General features: G+C 40.9%; 1 protein-coding gene across 2 annotated transcripts in view; it reads left to right on the top strand.

The window, feature by feature from the left end:
* XYLT2 (xylosyltransferase 2) overlaps window positions 1-21,696 on the top strand; it is a 78,327-nt gene that overhangs the window by 10,290 nt on the left and 46,341 nt on the right. For both annotated transcript variants that reach the window (XM_039342856.1, XM_039342857.1), the window contains exons 2-6: window positions 11,446-11,917; window positions 15,726-15,901; window positions 18,120-18,322; window positions 19,624-19,704; window positions 20,856-21,072. In XM_039342856.1, the coding sequence (XP_039198790.1) occupies window positions 11,446-11,917; window positions 15,726-15,901; window positions 18,120-18,322; window positions 19,624-19,704; window positions 20,856-21,072 (1,149 nt within the window). The remainder of the gene's footprint in view (window positions 1-11,445; window positions 11,918-15,725; window positions 15,902-18,119; window positions 18,323-19,623; window positions 19,705-20,855; window positions 21,073-21,696) is intronic.

Genomic DNA, 21,696 nt, shown 5'->3' with positions numbered 1-21,696 from the left:
TTTGGATGTTGTTGTCTTCCTTGCCTCCTCCTCATGGTTTCCATGTCTGCTATGTGGCCTGCTGTTAGTTCCATCCCATCAGTCCTAACTACTTTATTATCGTCCAGCCTCATCTGTAGTCTGAATGACAATGTCCTCACCATAGATGCATGTCAGGTGGATCAGCAAGTCAATGCTTAGCATACAGCTTGATGTTATTATCTAGAGGAAGTGCTGATGGTAGTTCTACTCTTGAACTTGTATCCATATCCAGCCTTTGTATTTATGTGACTGAGGGGTTTCAAGCCTATGCAGAACAGCAGTGAGAAAAGTGCATCACCTTGATATATGCTGCACTTAATGGCTATTTATGCAAGCTGTTTGGCGTTGACTTCTGAGATTGTCTTCCACAATCCCATTGAGTTCTTGAGGAGGGTCCTTAGTGTCTTGCTCACTTTGTATGATGCTGGGTATTTACAGATCTACGTGTATGGCATTGAGCCATAGGCTTTCCTACAGTCTATCCAGGTTTTGCTCAGATTACTCTTACTAGACCTTGAATCTTGGGCAATTGCTGTATCTGTGAATAACTGGTGTTTTGAGCCCCTGGTGTTTTTCCCAATATTCTTCTGAGCTGTGCCCATATGACTGCTGTGATGCCCAGTAGGACTTTCCATGTTGTTTGGAGGCAGGTTATTGGCTGGTAGTTAGAAAGTGATGTTTCCAGACTTCCGGTTTTGCATTGCAGTGAGACGGGATGCAGGAAGGCAGATCTCTGCCTTCCGTGACCGATTTCGCCTTGCTGGGGGCCTTGAAAAGGGCCTAAAGTCGCCCCGAAGAGCCGATGAAGAAGGAAGGGAGACATTAGTCTCTCCGTTCGATCTAAGAAAAGCAGGGGAAAGACCGGCCACATCTCTGCGGCTGGCCATTAGCTGCTGACAACCAAAGAACAAAAGCTTTAATTAGCACATCGTAAACAGCATGTTTGGACTGGGTGAGAATATTGATCCTTTCTTTACTATTTTACAACTGAATTATCTGGGAAAGTCTCCCAAGAAGTTTAAAACTTCCGGATGTGAACGGAAGCAGCGTTTTAAACTTTTTATGGGGGACAGAAATACAAAATATTGAAGTGAAAATAATACAAAACTACAGTTTTGATAAATCTGAGAACTGAGATAATTGTTAAGATTTTCTTTTTGGGAAAAAAACTATTGAGATGAAATATAAGAAATACAAGAAATCAACCCTTTGTTTTTAAGAGTGGACAATGGACTTTGAATGACATCTAGTGGTAGATTTGAGTACAGCACTATAACTAGCTCCTAGGCTGCTTGGTGACTTTCAGCTTAAGAGAGAACAGTTGGCAATAAAGGAAAATATTTTGGCATATTTATCATCCTGACCTTCAAGGACTATAAATACCTACTGGGCTTGGACTTTTAACCTCGAGCCAGAGGGAGACAAAGAAAAAATTGACTTTTGAATACGTCTGGCTGCAGGGAAGTTGAACATTATGAACACTGGGGACATTGTGGATTACATCCTTGTCTGACTGATAATTTTCAGGATACTTGAGACAAACGATTACTATAAAATATTGCTGTTAGGACTGGATTATAAAGGCTATATACAAATAACAGAAAACTAGAGGAAATTTTGTTCCACTCTTACTGAGACTGGTGATACCACAGGATTTCTAGGAATGATGTCTCAAGAAAAAACAAATAACTTTTAGAAGGAAATACTCTCTATGCTACAGCAAATTCATCAAACAATTCTTGCACACAAAGAGGACATAAAAAGAAATCATAAAGAGATTAAAAATAACCTAGATGATATAAAGGACCAAATCTCCAAATTGAAGCTACAACTGGAAAGCTCCCAGACAATGACTACAAAGCATGAACAAATAAACCAGAAATCAGAGGGTGAACAGAAGAAATGAACTTAAGAGATGGAGGAGATAGGAGAAGGGAAATATGGACCGCCATACACAAATAAATACTGCAAGACCTACCTATAACAATGAAAATACAAAAGAACCTTTACTCCTTTCTCCAAAATACACCTGATGACAAGAAAGAAGATTCTAGAAAATGGAACATAGAGCAGGCAGGGGAAATGTCTAGGGAATATGGATGGGCGGAGTTCCTCCCCCAAAATACTCTACCTAAATTGTCTTTCTCATGCCAAGCAGCTTTCACAAAAATAGAAAGAAAATTCTTGGGCAATTTAATTGCCTTGGCCTGGAAAGTTGCTTGGCAAAAAAAGAAAGTGAGAGTTAGACTTAAAAAACAGAGGATTTGACTTATCAGAGGGGGCACTATCTATTTAATATATCTGTTTGAATATGATTAAAAGAATGGATGATCCTTAGATATAACTAGATTTTTATAATGCAAGATATGATTTAGAATTAAAATAGCATTTTTTTTCTTTTTTTGATATGGGAAATATGAAAATCAGAGGAGATTGGTTATGAATAAATTTTTTAGCTATATAAATGTAATTAATATTGAGAAAATCATAACTGACAAAGATATTTTAAATATTGATGGGAAATCAAACTTAATAAGAGCACAAACAACAATTATTGTTATTTCTATAACATTAGTAAAATATGATGAAGATAACTATATCTAATTTTGTATACATCAATAGTACTAAGAATCGTAATTGTTTAATGAGAGGAAAAGGGAAAAACATGGGGAAGAAAGGAAGATCAAAGAAAAAATACTGGATTGTGCAGTACTGAATAGATTTATATTGAAGAAGCTAATGTTAAATATGGGAACCCAGACAACATGTTATTTATTAAGCTCTAAAGGTTGTAATTTTTAAAAATTAATAAAACCTTTTTTTTAAAAAAAAGAAGAAAGAAAGTGACCCCTTTGTGGGAGTCTTTCATAATCAGCACTGCCCTTCCTTGTGTTAGATAGAAGCCTGTGCTAGCAGCTGGTTAATCTATGCTGCTAAGTGTGTTCATGAATGCTGTTAGTTTCTTTAGCCAGTCAGTGTGGATTATGTCCAGATCAGATGCTGTCCAGCTCTTCATGTTCTTGACTCACTGTTAGATGTGTACTAATGTGATGGCGACTAGTTTCTTTTCCGGGGGATATGTATATAAGCACATAAGTATCACGTTATGTTTTACCAAGAAATCTGTCCTTTAACAAATGGCCAAGTAAATCCGCAGTCCACCTGTTCTACAGGTATAGGAATCTGAGCTGTGACAGATGGTAAAGCAGAGCTGTGAGAGCCACCTGGGTAGAGGTAATAGCATTTCTCTTGTTGCCTGCCAAGATTGGAGGCTCTGGATGCCTTGAGGTTGTATAAGATGCTGTGTTGTTCCTTTTGCTTTTGAAGAATGTGTGGCTGCCCCTTTAGTGTAGTGAGGTGAAGCAAAAGAACAAGCAGGCGATTTAGGGGGTGGGGGGGCATTTAATCTGGGCAGCGCCAGCCCAGAAATCTGCAGCACTGTATTTCTTTTCCTTTGTGATTCAAGCAGAAGAGACTTCTTTGGCATTAATGAATGCAGCAATTAGGAGCTACAGAATTCCTTAACTGGCAGCTGGTAGCAGGTGTAAAACCTGGACGGATGTGCTTTTGCCAGTCATGGTTCACATGAAGAGCTTCTGGGGAAAAGATCAGCCTACAGCTGTGTTTGGAGGCACTGTTTAGAAGGCCCAGCTTTAATGCTTAGCAGGACACATTTACAAGAGGAACAATGAAAAACAGCAAACAAGTGTTTTTATAGCTGGTCTTTCCTTGTCTTGCCTGTTATTGCCTTGCATTGAAGGCACTTTTGTGTTGTGCTGAAGAGCACTTTTCTTCAAAAAGAAGATGCCATGAGCTTGATCACCAGAAGGCAGACGAGAATACAGGAAAGGAAAGCTTTTAGCACAGATCCTACCAGGAATTCAAGCATTTAAATAAAACAGTTTTGTTCTGGGAAGAAATTAAGGCAAATACATTCTGTGGTGTAGGCTCCCAAGTACAAGGTCCTTGCTTGCCCAGGCTGAAAGGGAAGCTGAGTTCCTTACTTTACAAGAGGATGGAACTGTCTCCTTCCTAGCAAGGATGCTTGTCAGGATGTGTGGATTTGAAAGGGGGAGCAAGACGTCCGTTATTTGCCTGTCTCCTTCTTTGGCTTTCACCTCCTGAGTGGCGAAAACAGGCAAAACAGGCTTGCAAATCCCTGAACAGATGGTTCCGGCTGGTGACTAATGAACTGTTATCTCTGCCTGTTCTAGCATCTCTCTAGGATGCACATTTGAAGTAGAAACCTGAGGAAGTGTTTGATCTTTGTTTGTGTTAAGCTTGTTTAGAAGACAGAACTGCTGTTTTGTTTTTTTTTCCTTTAATCCTCTGTAGGACAAGGTTGATCAGTTAGATCACTGAAATGTTAAAAATTCAGTGGACGGTGTGAAAATCGGAAAGGTGCGAACACTATGGGCTAGTTTGGCTTTTAGTGCATTGTTTTCAATAGATCAGAAGTGTACTTTGGGGCATGTGTATCTCATTCGGTTGGCATTTATTTTCATGCTTCCATATTTTACCTTGGTTAGGATAAGCTTTTCTGGAATCCGCAACCAGTCTTGTTCAACCAATGAGCAATAGTGAGCAGTTTTTATTATTTTATTTATTATTTTATTTTATATATTATTTTATTTTATTTTATTCCCATCTCAACCACAAGGTGACTCTGGGCAATTTACAGTGTTAAAAAATAAATAAAACAGTACAACAATATGAATATAATAAGAGTAAAACATTATGAAAATACAAATTATCAGCTATAAATTAAGCTAAAAGATGGGAGGGAGAGAATAGGTTGACAATGGGGGGGGGTAGAGGTAGGATCTTTCATTAATTTGTCCACCACTTGAAGCATGAGGTTCCCCTATTGGAGCCCCAGGTCAAGTGGCAGAGCCAGGTCTTCAAGCTCCTGCGGAAAATCAGGAGGATCAGGAGGATCGGAGCTGACCTTACTCCTTGCCTTGCCTTGTCTGGAGAACCCCACATCCAGAATTCCACATTCAGATTGAGGAAAAGTAGCTTAAGGAGAAAATAATACCATATAACTTTTTAATTTTTGGATTGTGTGGGTTTCTGTAACATTCTTATGACCAAAACTTATCCAGATTTAAGATTTAATTATTATCCTTCCTTTTTACTAGGGTGATTTTTTTTTTTTTTTTTTTTACAAAATCAGTTTAGTTTGAATCAGATGTAACCCTTTGGATATTTTTTGAAATGGACACTATAAATTTAAAGCTAAACCCAGGGTTGCCACTAAAGTATAATAGATAAGTGATATCCCAGGAGGCAGAGGTATATATAGAATGAGTTGTCATTATCAATGGTCTGTGCTGGGACAAAAGACAGTAAAGCATTTTCTTCCAGATGGAAAGCACGTAGTTAAAATGGTATTTTATGAAATGATGCCATTTTTTTCCAGATACACATTCTACTTCCAGCTGGCCCACTTAGAAGGGGCAGCTTCAAAATTGTTTATATGTGAACTGGCCCTAACTCTACAAATTAATTTTAAGAAAAAAGGACAGTTTTCCATTAGTTTGTGTATGGTGGTGATGGTGGTAGATCAGAAATGGTGACTTCTGACCATTTCATGCTGAATACATGGACGTTGATATTTTAAGCTTGTAATTCAAAAATATTTATAGAGCTAACCTATATCCAACCATTCATGGTGACTCAAAATAGAAAAGTTAGAATGTGAATTCTCTTTTTGACCTCTTGAGCAGTCTGCTTTGTTTGCACCTTCTTCCTTGGTTTTTAATACTTACCTATACACTTAGATTCTTGTAATAACAAGCTCCAGCATAATTTAATGATACCCGTATTAAAGTAATTGGCTTGAAAAAGAGCAGAGTGGGAGAGGTTAGAAGCCCACAATAATAGAGGGAATAGATATACTTTCTTCAACTGTCTTTTTTAAGTAAAGCACTTTCCCTTGAGGGGGCATCAAGCAAGGTAATAATGACTCTTAATTATAAAATTGTATAATAAAGCAGATTATATTTCAAATCCCGTATAAGCATTGGGTGCCAATGTTTGTACAAGAATGTGTCAACTGAGCAGATTTTATTGACACATTCGCTTTATATTTAAACTTATTCCAGGATGCTCTCGCTTCTCAAAATTATGGTTAAACCGGTTGGGTAACTTTCTCCCTTCAATTACATACAAGTCTGGTCTCGTGAATCAAACTGAGCAAAACCAGGGAAATGGTAGAGTAGCTTTCCCCTCCTTGGTGTCTTCTAGGCATGTTAAGATCAGGAGTGTCTTGGACATTAATAGTTGAGAATTTTTGGGAGGTGCATCTATACCAGGGGTAGTCAACCTTGGCTCTTTTATGACTCGTGGACTTCAACTCCCAGAATTCCTGAGCCAGCTAAGCTGGCTCAGGAATTCTGGGAATTGAAGTCCACAAGTCATAAAAGAGCCAAGGTTGATTACCCCTGATCTATACATACCTAGAGGGACACCAAGTTGAGGGAAGATTCAGAATTCTTCTTACTGTCTGACTGAAACAGGATAATGCATTTGTAGGAAGCTGTTCCGATTATAAGAATCATTACTATCAAGCAAAGAAAATTTGTCTTATTCCCAGGGCACACGGACCCCTTTACACTATGCTAGCTTAGTGTACAGACACACTAAATGCTTAGCATACAAAAATGGTGCAGAGAAGGTTGATACAGGGATTGGAAAGCCTTCCTAGTACAATTTCATAACTGTCTCTGTATCCTTAAGGGAGTAGTGCATTTAGTTATAGATCAGCCTTCCAACTGCCTCAGATTCAGTCAGTTCCAGAGTTAGGTATGTACTCTTGTGGTTGAAGAATGTTCCATGTCAGTGGTAGCGAACCTATGGCACACGTGCCAGAGGTGGCACTTAGAGCCCTCTCTGTGGGCACGTGTGCCGTTGCCCCAGCAGAGTTCACCAGAGTAGCGAGCACGGGGCGTTTGGAAGTGACAGGGCAGGAAGTGAGCGAGCAAGCGGCGTTGGCCCCCCGGGGATGCCCCAGAGATGGCGAGGGACTGGCCCCTGCCACACTCACCCAGTCTGCCACACACACACCCTGAGGGCACCACAATGCTGATGCAGCCCTGGCACTTTGCGATAAATAAGTGGGTTTGGAGTTGCAGTTTGGGCACTCATTCTCTAAAAGGTTCGCCACCACTGTTCTATGTAAACAACCTGATCCTTCCCCCTCCTCCTTCCAATTCCATGCAACCCAAATTAAAAACAAATTGTGAAAAATGGGAATGGAAATGGCTGTAATGTTGCTTTTGGGGAGCAGCACACTTTTCTTTTTCCCTTTGTGCAAGCTATCAGAGTTGTAAGCCTAAGTAACCATCTTCCCACACACTTAAAATACAGTGAGTGGGAGGGACTGTATGAAAAGCTTTGCAGTCAGTTGTTATTTAAAATGAATTCAAATCTCATCATCTTTCTTTCTAATAGCAAAGTCAGCTGATGAGCGCCAACAAGATTGTAGCCAAAATGGGGCCACTGAGAAATAAGAGGAATATATCACCATGCTCCGGGGAACCTTTGATGATTGCAAAAGTAGGGAAAATATTTGCAGGATAGGAAAGGAGGAAAAATAAACCCAGCAATCTAAGGATGACTGTGTGGCTACAATAGAATGGGAATGAGAAGCAGAAAAGGGGAGAAAAGAAACTAGAAGACTTTGAATAGGTTCGCTCTTTTTTTCGTAGATTCCAGTTTGTCAATTATCAATAAACCAACAATAAAAATAATTGTCCCAAACTGTTAGGAATAAGGGTAGAAATGGTAGGAGGATTTTTGTGATGGACATTATAGCAATGGCACTTAGAGTTATATACCGCATCATAGTGATTTACAGCACTCTCTGGGTGGTTTACAATGTCAGCGTATTGCCCCCTTTAGTCTGGGCCCTCATTTTACCAACTTTGGAAGGATGAAGGGCTGAGTCAACCTTGAGCCCCTGTCAGGATTGAACTCCAGGCTGTGGACAGAGTTTGCCTGCAATATTGCATTATAACCATTGTGCCACCAGGGCTCAGTATCCAAGAACAGTACTAAATATTAAGCTTATCTGTTTCAGAAGTACCGGTTAAGACTGCAAATTATTTGAAGGGTTGCACAGAAGACATTTGAGATGAGACTACCACTAAAGTGCCTTGCTAAAAGCTTTGTGCAGCCCTAGAGCTAGTTTGAGAACCTCTTGGTGTAATAGTTAAAGTCACTGGGCTAGACAGTAGGAGACCATGGTTCTAGATCTGCCTTTGGCACAAAGACAGCTGGGTGATATTCAACCAGTTGCTCTTTCTCAGCCTTAGGAAAGTGGCAGTCATAATCCATTTCTAAAATCCTTTCATGAACACTGCGTGGATTTGTCCAGGCAGTCATCAGGTTTCAAGGTTGATTTGAAGGAACACACATCCTAAAAACTAATTTAGGCTTCTTGGTGCTATTCTTTGACCTTTTGTTATAAGCAGAAAGAAGGGCACAGGTACAAGATCAGGTAGAAGATTTCACTGGAGCAATTTAAAATTATAGAACTGGATATCTGATCAAAGGAAGCAACGGGTGGACAGGCTGACTGTTAGCCCTTCAAAGGTAGTCCATACAAGAAGCCAGACTGATTACCAACTCTGTCTTTCTTGTGAGTTTGCATTAACAGAGTCTTCCAAGGAAAGAGATGAAAACATCCCTCTTTCTTTCATTTATATTCTCCTGAAAACTAGGGGAAAATCCCTTCTGAAGCATTTTCAGCATCTCTCCTCCTTCAGACTCTTAAGTTCACTTATCAGACCATTGTCTAGACCAGAGGTCCCCAACCTTTTGGGCACCAGGTACCGGTTACGTGGAGAGGTTTTTCCGCGGACGGAGAGGATGCGGTTTTGTGTGCTGCCTGCATCCTGCAAATGGGGCTTTGCTTGTTTGTGCGGACTGGTTGCTGGCATGCCGCGGCCTGGTACTGGTGCACGGACTAGGGGTTGGGGACCCCTGATCTAGACTGTGGCTTTTCCTTGTTTCTCCCAAAATCATTCCCACATGCTATTCCTTAATCTGGTACCTTCCATTTATGCAGAGAATATAAATCTCATCAAATCAACAAAGTAAAGTTGCTTTGAGAGAAAGACAGTTAGTGTGGTGGTTAAATATACTAGATAGGGAGCAGGGAAACCTGACTTCTGGTCCTGCATGAAACAGTGACTTTGGACCACTCACTGTCACTCAACCTGGGAAAAAGACACAGTATTGGCAAGAAAACTGTATAGACCTTCCACATAGTCATCACAAATCAGGGTAAATTTGAAGGATCGTAATAATAACAAGAAAGCCAATTGCACATGGTTGGAAAAGGCAAATCTATGATATGAATTGGTGTCAATTCCCAATTAAATTGAATGGTATTCATTGGACCTATAAATTGATAAACCCATCAATTTATTTCATGAATGTACTTTTGAGACTCAGTTTAGACTTTTATATCAGGATATTGAAAAAAAGAGAAACAGTTTGTCTAGAGATTCTAGACAAGGATGGAAAATCAACACTGCACAAAATGGGCTCTGTGCTTTCAGCCTCTGAAAAACCTTTGATGAAAATATTCAGGACACATAATTTTGAATGGATGTATTATTGGAAAGAGATGTGTTCTGTTAATCCATCTCATCCACATAGTCTTTTTGCTCTGATGCCCCTCTCATTGTTCACTGAGAAGATGTCCTCAGCACAGCCTCCATCTGGGTGCCAACCAACTGCTGAGGCAGGCTGAAGCAGGATCAAGGTGACCCACCAGAAACATGCTGTTTTCTATGGAAAGTGGAAAAAATACTCATATGTTAACCTTCTGCAGTACATGAGAAGTAGCCATCAGATGCTCCAATTGGACCACTGTAGCATGACCTCCTCTTAGGTGGAGGACACTGAACAGTTATACTGTGGCTGCCTGATGGACTGACACTTCATCGGCGCAGCCTGTTTCTGGCTTTGTTAGGTCTTTTGTTTCACTCATGGGAATTCTCTTCTTGTGGAAGACAATCCCATGTCTACCAAGAGGTCAAGATTCCCATCAGCACCCAAATCTTTGCAGGGAGGAGGAAGAAAGGAAAGCTGGGCGATGAAGGGAGGTGGAGAGAAGCTCTCTGGTAGCACCTAGCAAAGGGAAAGGATTGGATTCTAGCCAAGAGGTTTATCACCTTGCCAATGATTTCACCTTCCCCTTATTTGGAAAGAGATAGAAAAGATTTGGAGTCCTTGTGGTAGACACCTTTTAATGGGAATTGGTAAGTTGAAAGATGGCAGTGAAGAAGGAGGATGACCAGCAGAGAATGTGCTCACATGGGCAGAGACAATTTCCACTCCTGTGCAGGTGAGGAATTTGAAAAAAAAAAATGGGGGGGCTCCATACAGAAGAATTAATTGCTTCACAGGCAACAATGCTATTTGAGTCAACCTTGACGACCCCTTTTTAAAGCCACATGCTCTTATCCTCTCTCAACATTTTTGTATGTAGATGAGCCCTTTCATTCTGAAATGTCAAAACTGATATGGTTCAGCAGATAGGCACTTAAGCTTGATGGTTTTTATTCAGGTTTTGGACTGATAGTTATCTTCTCAGGGCTATGTAGTTCAGGAAGATAGAACACATTTATAACTCATATGTTCTAGAATCAGAATGTAATCCTTTGTGTGGTATAAGTGCTATTGCTATTGCTATATTCAGCTGAATGGAATTGTTTTGGACGGAACACGCAAAGCATCTGGTTGTAGCCCCTAAGTCCCTCATTCATGCAAGAAACTCACATTTTTCTAAATCTGAATAAAATTGTGATTGATTTACATCAAAATGCACTGCATTTTTATCTTTTTCACTATAAACCCACTTTTGTCCTTCATATCTTCCTTTATTTGCATAGCCGAGGGCCACACAGTCTTTCTGCCTCATTTTACTTAATGTAAAATGGGGATAACAGTCACCTACCTTAGAGAACAATTGCAGACCTGCAATGCCGGTCATGAGCTGTCTGTTCATGTCGTGAATAGCTAAGTATGTACTGCATTTATTCATGGCTGAAGGGGGGATTTTAAAGTGGACTTCTCCAGCCTTACTCTGCTGTTCTGACATCATAATGGCTGATAGTATATGCAAATGCTATATTTTTTTAATCCTGGGTTGTTCTACGGACACCAAATTCATATTGGTGCCCATTACTATTATTTTTCCTGTTCCATTGTCTGTACTAAACAGGATGCATTATGCATGAGGTATGTGAAACTTTCAAAATGAATATTTATCTAGAAAAATAAAACGTTGCTTGAAAACACACAGCAGAGTAGCTAAGTGAACTGCGTTCAAGCTAATTCTTTCTCCATCCTGTCTGTTTTGTGTTTGTGTATCTCTCCTTCTCTCTCTCTTGGATGGAACCGGAGCAGATTCAGCAAAGAAAGCCCCAGCTTCTTGAAAACAGTGATGGGTCAAAGGATTCAGATAGTTCTGCAGGCCGGCGAGGCAGCTTGAACAGGAAGCACGAAAGGTGGAAGAATCGTCTGGATAATCCTGGCGTGCTGGTTGCTAAAGTGGTGAGGGCGGTCACAGTGAAGCAGGAACTGAGCCTCCAGCTGCCAGTCTACTTGGATGTGTCCAGTCGAAGGAACCAGACACAGCTTAGAAGGGATGCCCAACTGGCCATGTTCCAGCACGGAGACACCGGCAGTGTGGAAGGGGCCCCGCAGCCTACGGACAACAACTTCACTCCCAAGTGTGAAATCACAGGCAAAGATGCGCTGTCTGCATTAGCCAGAGCTAGCAGTAAGCAGTGTCAGCAGGAGATCGCCAATGTGGTGTGCCTGCACCAAGCTGGAAACCTGATGCCACGGTCAGTACCCCGGCAGTGCCAGCTCTCAGGTGAGAATGGAAGAACCTTTGTGGAATTGTCCCCCACGAACTGAGTGGGAGTGTGCAACCCTTGTATCAGGACAGGGGTGATTATCCTTTGCATATGCACAATTTAGGAGTGCAGCTGCCCCTTGGTTTAGGCCCATTTACCAACACCTGAGTCGTTCCTCTTTGGATGCCAACCCACAGTCCTGTCCCAGCCTTGCTGATTGGGAACCTTCACCTCCTCCTGCCCAGGCCTTGGAGTGCCGACCTTCTGCATTCAGAACATCTGCTGTGTTACACAGCTGTGGCCACCAACATAATAATCTGTGACAGACTCCTTGATTAAAGGAGGCACAGACTGTCCAATTAAGGCTGTTCTGTTGACTAAATGAATCTTACTTGTAATGAGGTTGGTTGCTCTACCAATATTATTTCAGCGTCTGAGAGGTTGCCAGCTAGCCAACTGGGGAGAAAAGGGAAAAGGGGGTAGTCTGAATGCCGCAAGACTTTTAATCAGGAAAGCCTATCTTTCTGGGGAAAGTACAGGTAGTCCTCAATTTACAACTATTCATTTAGTGGTTGTTCAAAGTTACACTAAAAAGTGACTCATCACTGTTTTTGACACTTATAACCATTGCAACATCCCCACAATCTTGTAATCAAAATTCAGACCCTTGGCAACTGACTCAGATTTATGAGGGTTGCGGTATCCCGGGATCATGTGATCACCTTTTGTGACCTGCTAACAAGCAAAGTCAATGAGGAAGCCAGATTCACTTAACAACTGTGTTAGTAACTTAACTGTGGTGATTCACTTAACAACTGTGGTTAAAAAAGGTTGTAAAATGGGGCAAAACACACTTAACAACTACCTTGCTTAACAACAGAAATTGTTGGGTTTAATTGTGGTCATAAGCTGAGGACTACCTGTAGTGGTATGTGGAGAAAAGGCAGTGATGAGATGGCTTACGACAGAGTTACATTCTTACACTCACACACACACACACACACACACACACACACACACACAGAGTCTTGCTGCTGCTGTCTCTACCGCCTCATCTAGCATCCTTCTGAAAAAAGTGTTACACAGATCCTAAGGAATTGCTTGCAGAGGAATTTGAAATTAGCTTGAAGATTTTCCACCTCTACTAGGATGTCAGTAATCCCCAAGATGTGTGACCAAGACAAATCAGAATGGCTTTGTGCAACATGATTTCCTTTCCCCTTTTCCCGCTTTTTTCTAGTATGTGGTAATTGCTGTGAGACATTCCTATTCTCAGACCTTTTGCTGAACTTAAAGGTGAACATTCCTGTTCCTTAAGGGCCAATATCTGCAAAGAGATAAGGGCCTAACTCCCCAAATTCTATTATTAAAAATTGAAGGCAGAATTCTCTAAACATTATTCTTGGCAAAAATAAAATTAAAATGTAACAAAGTGACAACCTCTGAATCCAGAAAGTTAAATCTTGGACATATCTCGACAATCATTCTTGGCCTCATCCTGGGTTCTGAGTTTCATGAGGCCCATGCATTTTTGAACCCATATTTGCAAATATGTGTGGACTAGGATAGCAGCAGAGTTGAATCTGGAGGGTGAGAGATGGGAGTTCTTAAACCCAGAAGAAGAAGCAATTCTCTGTCTCCCTCATCTAAACCAACCCGAATAGCAGCACTTGGCAGCAGCTCCAAGGCAAATAGAATAGAATAGAATAGAATAGAATAGAATAGAATAGAATAGAATAGAATAGAACTGAACTGAACTTTTTATTGATCAAATGTGATAGGACACACAAGGAATTTGTCTCCGGTGCATAAGCTCACAGTGTACAAGTAATAGGTCATATTCATAGTTACAATCAATCATAAGTTACAAACAACAATTGATAAATCATAAGAAACCAATAGGAGAAGGTAGCAGGTAAGATGAGAAGATGAGAAATGAGACAGTGCTGTGGGAATTTTCAGCAGAGCGATGGCACAGGGAGAAGAAACTATCTTTACGTCTGGTTGTTTTGGTATGCAATGCTCTATAGCAGGGATCCCCAACTCCCGGTCCATGGACCAGTACTGGGCCACAGCATGCCAGCAACCGGGCCACACAAGCAACCAAAGCCCCATCCGTGGGATGCAGGCCGCACACAAAACCACACACCCTCCGATCCACAGAAAAACCTTTCTCCACGGAACTGGTCCCCGGTGCCCAAAAGGTTGGGGACCTCTGCTCTATAGCAGCGACCTGAGGGGAGAAGTAGAAGTCAAGGTCTTGACTTCAGCCCTAGCACCACTGCTACCACTCAAAAAGGCTGCCTCACCCTGTTCCCCAAGGGGCAATTGCCCCTGCAGTCCAGCACTCCCCAGGAATGGCCACATGACACTTACCTTCGGGCAGTGTTTCTTTCTGTTGACAGGCCTGTACGGCCTATCCAAGGCTGTTCCAGGTCGCACAAGGTCTTAGTTATTGAAGTGGCTTTGGAAAATGCTCTGCAACCTCTGCAGCTTCTGAAAACTGCACCAAAGCACATGATTTTTGGAGGCTCCAGAATTGCGCAAGAACCTGTCCCTCTCGTACAACTTCTGGAGGGTCCAAGGGTTGCATGAGATCACATCACATTCTGGCACAGCCTCCAAAAATTGCACAAGAATAGGATGTGCCTTCAAGAGTAGTTACTGTCAGGTGTTGGTGGACACTGGTGTGTCATCCAAAACATCTTGGCGCATCACATTTGACACACGTTTCCTAAGTTCACCATCACTGGCATGCCTGGCAAACACAAATGTAAAAAGATATGGGAGACAAGGAATGAAATAAATGCCTTCTGTAGCTACCTTCTGGTAAATGTCTGACTGAGGAAATCAGTCTTCTGCTATGACAGTTGAGTAAAAAAAAAGTATAATTATAAAGTATAATTAAAAAAAAAAACTTTATGAAGAACAAAGGAAATGTAAGCCTGCTTTTTTAACTGTATGCAGTTAAACATTCTGTGGCAAAAGAGATAAAAATAGAGAGCTGCTAAAAATAAAGATGGGAATCGACCATAAAAAGCTGTCACAGCAGATATAAAATTGGGAGAGATCCAGGGTGTAGTAAGGGCTCTGCTGCTCAAAGAGCCCAGGGTATAATAACTGGCTTGCACAGATACAGTAATCCTCAGAAACAGGACAGTAGTTATCATAGACAAAGACTGTGACAAGCCTACACTTTACAGTAAATCAAAGATCCAATCACAGATTCTTGGCAAAAACTTTCACCTATACCTTACAAACAAATTGAGTTCCTGAATTGAAAGATTATTCTTTGTTTCCCTGGAGTTCCCCAGCTGGAACATTTAATGAGGGTCTCAGGAGCATTCTTTCCTTTCAGCTCCTTTCTTCTGGCCTTGCTATGCTCTTCCTTTCTCCTTTTGTTTTCCTATTTCTATTTTTTTAAAGGGGGCCTTTTTACCCAAATAGGGAAGGTATTAGGAGCAATATTTTCTGGACTTCGTGAGCAAGAGCCTGTCACTCTCAGGAAGATCCTGCTTGGCCACCTGGGGTAATGGGACTATCCCCATACTAGTTAGATAGAGAGGAGTAATGGTGCATTAAGAATATGGCCTTTGCTCACCTCTCTTGAGGTTTCTAGCACAGCACAAGCTTTCCAGCAGCTGCAAGTTGGATCAAAATAGGAAGTTGCCCTTCATACTGTTGTTCCTTATTGTGTGTGTGGATCAGGAGAAGTTTGGCTTGTAATCTAAAGATCACTTGGCCTAAGGAGCTTATTCAGTGGCTCCCCTCTTTTTCCATTCAGACCATGCTGATCCTAGATGTGATCCCTTTCAATCTCTGCAGGGAAGGTTAGTCCTGTGATCCAATGGGATGAGAGCAAAATGGTCCGGGCCTCCATGGACAAGCCAATTCGAATTGCATACATGCTTGTGGTTCATGGGAGAGCCATTCGCCAGCTGAAGCGCCTCATAAAGGCTGTGTATCACCAGCAGCATTTCTTCTACATACATGTGGACAAGGTAAGGCATGTGACATTTAAGAGGGGATTGATGGCATGAAATGAGCCAAGGGGCCACAGATCTCTTGACAAAGCATCTGTTTCTCAGCTTCTATCCTCTGCTATACTAGATATACACATTTCCTGTGTATAGGCACTGTAGACAATACAAAAGAAGAGGTGATAATTTGCTTACTCACATCCTTCCTACGTGCAGCCCAGATTTTATTATGAATAAATGAATGGTTGGATAAAGCAGACCTCATGGATCTACTCTGTTCAGGAAAGACAGACACAAAAGTCCCAAGCTATCCGCCACAAACAGGGTGGGTTGGCACTGAGAATATCCAGGGGCAGCTGATGTCCACTTTACCCCGTAATGGCTTCTTGCAACTAGCCAAAACTAGACTGAAAATTTTGATACTGCCTATTTTACTGGGTGTCCTATTGCACTGAGATCTTTGCAAACCCCTTTTAAAACAGAAAACCGAATGGACCCTGGTTCCAAAAAGAAAATTTTATTTTATAATGTATCCTGAAGAGGCGACATGGATCATTCCTTTTTATTTTTCTTTATTCAATATTTGATTGAAGCCAGGAGCTACAGTCTTCATTTTGGGTCCTTGAGGCAGTTAGTAAAATTCCTCAATGGCAGGTAGTCCTTGTGGGTGAAACCAACTTTCATGACTGGTGTTGTGTTTTGCCTTCATCCGCACTCCAGCTGCTTTGTTCCCTATGTTGTCTTGAAACCCCCAGAAATCTGTTGCAAAAGTCAATGGAAAAATGCTTAGTCAGTGAACAAAATAATCTTATCTCTGTGGTGTTGGGCATTTCTGTTTCAAGGCATCCCAAAAGATGTTTTTTTAACCCTAACCTGTTCTTATGTGTATATATTTTGCATTGATTCCCTAGAATTTTTCGTCAGCCTTCTACTCTATAATAATATGATAGTTCAAATGCTGGTTAACCACATGGGCAAAAACTTCTAAGACATCTTGTGGTGCATGTTGAGATAAAACACCAGTTTAAATATACAAGTTTAGAGCAAGGCATGCGTTAAAATAACAAGGTCCAGAGTTTTGGATGAATACAGTTTTCTGATTTGCTTCCTGCTAATCACTGTTTGGTTGGGAGACAAGGAAAACCTTTGGGGAAAGCAAGACAAATCCTAAGATTTAATGCATAGTCGGTGGGAGTTTTGCACTTTAGATGGTTTAGAGTACCAGTATTTACCATGCTGTTCAAGTTAATTAGGTTAATTAACCTAATTAATTAGGTTAATTTCAGTGGAAGGGCTGCAGAATTTGAAAGGGTAAAGCAGAGATGAAGACAGTGTAGGAAGCAGCTGTTTGCATAGTTAGCAGAACAATACCTTTGAAGCAAAGGATAAATATAAAGTCTTGTGAGAAATTCTATCTTGTTCTTGTAGATGTGGGGTTTTGTTTTGGAGTTCTTTTTTTTTTTTTTTTACAAAATATAGATATTATCAATGAATTGCTAACTTTATTTTTAATGTGAAAACCAAACATCTGAGGGTCAACCTATTCTCCAAAGCACCTGAAGGGAGGGCAAGAAGCAATGGATGGAAATTAATCAAGGAGAGAAGCAACCTAGAACGAAGAAGAAATTTCCTGCAGTTAGAACAATTAATCAGTGGAACAATTTGCTTCCAGAAGTTGTAGGTGCTCTAACACTGCAGGTTTTAAGAAGAGATTGGACAACCATTTCTCTGAAATGGTAATATGGTTTCCTACTTGAGCAGGGGGTTGGACTAGATGACCTCCAAGGTCCCTTTCAACTCTGTTATTCTGTATCTTGCAAATGAAAGCTGACATACGAAACTTCTGTCAAAGCCAGCATTTCTGTATTTATTTCCACCCACCCATCCATCCATTTGTAAGTGGCTTCAATAACTCAGGTAACTCTAGGCAACTTACATAAATAGGATTAAAACAATTATCAAAATAACAAAAGGATAAGAAGCAAAAACTCCAGACTTTATACATATTATACCTGGGGAATAATAGGTTCAATAACAATAAAATAAACTACAATACCAGGGAGGTAAGTCTCTGTGCCATACCCCAGGATTTGCTGGGGCTTCTTTACATGCTTGCACTACCACTACTGTCACCAGACTCCTCCTGAGAAAGAAAGGGCCAAAGGGAAGTGTGGTGATCCTCATGGTATCCTAAGCCCTGGCATTCAGTTTCCTCTCCCTGTTCCCATCTCTCTTGCAGCGTTCTACGTACCTGCACCGTGAAGTGATGGAGCTGGCCCAGCATTATCCTAACATCCTGGTTACTCCCTGGCGCATGGTCACGATCTGGGGTGGGGCCAGCTTGCTGAAGATGTACCTGCGCAGCATGAAGGACCTGCTGGAGGTGACAGACTGGGCCTGGGACTATTTCATCAATTTGAGTGCCACCGACTACCCTACCAGGTCAGTCTTTAGGAAAAGCCCAGCAGGCAGCAGAGGGTTCTGCTGCTGACCTATGAGCATTGAGGTCATATGAGACAAGCTGGGATGATTTGAATGGAAAGCATCAGGGTTCTCCTTCTTCCCACCCCCAATTTAATGCAGAAATGCAGGTAGGAAAACAGGGTATTTCAGAGCACACAAGAGGCCATAGCATATGAGAAGTTTTGGTGTTGGGTGGCTTGGGTTAGAACTGAAGAACCTTCTTGGATGAGAAGTGAAATGTTTTCAAAGAAAAAAAAATCAAGAAAGTCCAGTTGCCTTTTGGAAAAGGACCTTTGGGACAATCATGACTTGGATGATGGAAAGTCTCCATAGATACAAGACATGGTTTGGTCCTGGTTTTTGCCAAAGCCTCTCAATAACTAGATAACTGTTGTTTGAAAGATACAGGAGACAAGGAAAATGACTATTAAAAAGGAAGGTTGGGGAACACATTGGATACGGTTAATTGGAAATCTACATAGATGAGAACATATTAATTCTGCTCTGTTTGCATCTGTTCTCTGCCTGCTTTTCCTCGTTTCTTCTCCGATCCCTCTTTCCCTTTTGCTTTCTTGTCTTCGAGCTCAGTCTTAATCTGATTCTCCACAGAGTAGGACAGTCCCGCAGAAACATTTTTAGAAGCAGTTGGGGATAGAAGCTCTGCCATCATACTAGGAAGGTTTCACACATTTAGAGGACACCCAAATTGGAAAGATGGCCTTAAAGTTTAGGCTTTTTTACTCTGTATTTCATGTGTGCAAATTCTCCTTTTCCAAAGAACTGTTCTATAACCTCTAAAAAATTTCCTCTTTAAATAAATTTGTTCTAGTATTTGTCTATCCAGGAACAAATTCCTGTCCCTGATAAAGCACTTGGTGCTGCATTTCCTATTCTATTGTTGAAAAGATTAGTAATGATTTTATTACAGTCTTATCTGTGCACAAGTGTATAAACAAGATTCTTTGTACAATGGGAACCCTGACAAAGTAGAATTTCCAATAGGGTATGGGTACAGCTTTATAACTGGTCTATCTTCAGAGCTTCAATAAATGTGTATATATTGGAACTCCTTTCTTCCTCTCTCCTGATCATGACTAAAGTTTGAAGGTGTGTTGGACTATCACATGGCCCATCCGGCCAAAGTATTGGCAAAGAATTGTGGTTTTTGTAATCCAAAACATTTGGAGGTACCTCAGGTTGCCTTTCCCAGAAAGCTTAGCAGTCTCCTGTCAGTTTTCTGCTTTTTCTAATTCTTTCTTTTGATTTGCTGCCCCCTGCAGGACCAATGAGGAGCTGGTGACATTTCTAACAAAATATCGGGACAAGAATTTTTTGAAGTCTCATGGACGAGATAATGCTAGGTAATTCAGAGAGCTTTGACATTGGGGAACAGATTAAAAATGGCAAAAAAAGCCCAAAAGCCCAGATAAATTGCTGTTGGACAGAGAGCATTCTTGGCTGTGGTGCCCCAGTTGTAAATACCCTGCCTAGTTCACCTGGCAACTGCTGTTTTCTCTCTTCAGACACAGATAGACTTTCTAATATTCATTATACTATCTTTTAGTTGTCTATTGTTCTTTGAATATTTATGAACTTTTAAAATGCATAGAATCCTTTTCCCACTGCTGTTAATCTTGTTTTCATTTTATCCTGTGCAGCTGTTTTTATCTTCTATTTAGATTTTATGACTTAATAATTTTTAGATGTTCTTGCCTTTTAACATATTTTTTTGCCAGCTAGAGATTTGCTGCTATTAAGTACTACCTATAAAAAGAGAGAGGAAAAGAATAGCTAAACAAATGAATGGTTAAAAAGATGCCATTGGTTGCAGTCATTATCACTTTCCTGTGGTATGGCAAGTTCATGGCACTTGAGTAGATTCTGTTGCTTTATTCATCTGAACCTGAATATAATTGAAAACTATATCTGAAATACATTTACAAATAATAAGCATTTCTCTTTGTTGTCTTTTTGGTTTTTTTGTTGAATCGTGTCTTCAAAAAGAGCTCCGAACCTCATAATTGTAAAAAAGAAAAGCATTCAAAAATGTGAAAAGCTTTGAAGCTATTTTTGATTACAGGCTCCGATTTAGAGGAGTCTGTTTTTGTTGGGCCAAAAATCATATGTTCACTTTGTAGTTTCTGCTCCCAGTAATTATCAAAAAACGATCTTTCAGCATCTTCCACAACTCTCTTCATTTGCTCCATAAATGCTGTCCAAAAAAAAAAAAGCTCCTGTAACGTGTAGTGTTGGCAGAATCATGGCAGCTTTTGAAGCCTCCAAAGGTTAATCAGACCAAACTGAAATTTTGCAAACAACCCAGTTTCCAAAATTGATGCTGGAAGATCTAAAGGCTGTGAATCGATATGATTATGCCGATTGCCTGGAACTCTCAGATTATAGAATCCAAAGTTTTCAAAGTGCAGTGTTCTAGGACTTTTCTTGTTCAAAACTTAATTCCTAAAATTCCATGTTGCTTCCTAGTGAATCTGAGGCATTCATCTCCGCATAGGTTCATCAAGAAGCAGGGCCTAGACAGACTTTTCCATGAATGCGACTCGCATATGTGGCGACTGGGTGAACGGCAGATCCCAGAGGGTATCGTAGTAGATGGTGGCTCAGATTGGTTTGCCCTAACACGCAGTTTTGTGGAATATGTGGTGTACACCAGCGATCAATTGGTCTCTCAGCTGCAACAGTTCTACACATACACACTTCTCCCAGCAGAGGTAGGTTAATCAGTTGTAGAGGCTTCAGGTTGATTGTGGTTGAATGGGTAGTATTTTTTTTTATGAGATGGAAGCTTTGTACAGCCAATACAGCCGATAACAGGCTGAGTATTAAGCTGCCCTGTAAGTGTTATTATCCTACTTTATGTAAGTAAGGAAATAAATCAGGCTTTTAATAGCATTCCTTCCCTGGTTCCCAAGTCTCCATTTTCTAAGTCTTACTATGTTTAACTGAGATAAATGCATACACTTCTGCTGCCTCTATTTGCTTTCTTAGTTGATTGTACCTCTCTTTGGGCTGGAAACTAGTCTCTCATATTTTGCAAATTCTGATACTACTTAAGTAATAATCCTTTTTAAGAAAAAAAATATTGCTTAACTAGAAGAAAAGGAACAGCCTGGCATATAAAGCAGAACCAAATATTGCATACCCCAAGTAATTTTGAGCTCTAGTACAGGGCTTGTCAACCGGTGGTATGCGTACCACTTGTGGTATGCAACCACTTGGCTGGTGGTACGCGGTGTCGCCTTCCTCCCCCCGGTGGCGTCGCCTTCCTCCCCCCTGCTCCGCTCCTTCCCACCTCACTTGTTTGTGGAAAATATGCTGTTTGGCGGCAGCCTGCA

The sequence above is a fragment of the Crotalus tigris genome, unplaced genomic scaffold (assembly GCF_016545835.1).
Source record: "Crotalus tigris isolate CLP2741 ecotype Arizona unplaced genomic scaffold, ASM1654583v1 scf7180000017814.3102382, whole genome shotgun sequence".
Taxonomy (NCBI): domain Eukaryota; kingdom Metazoa; phylum Chordata; class Lepidosauria; order Squamata; family Viperidae; genus Crotalus; species Crotalus tigris.
This window is presented reverse-complemented; position numbering and strand designations above follow the sequence as displayed.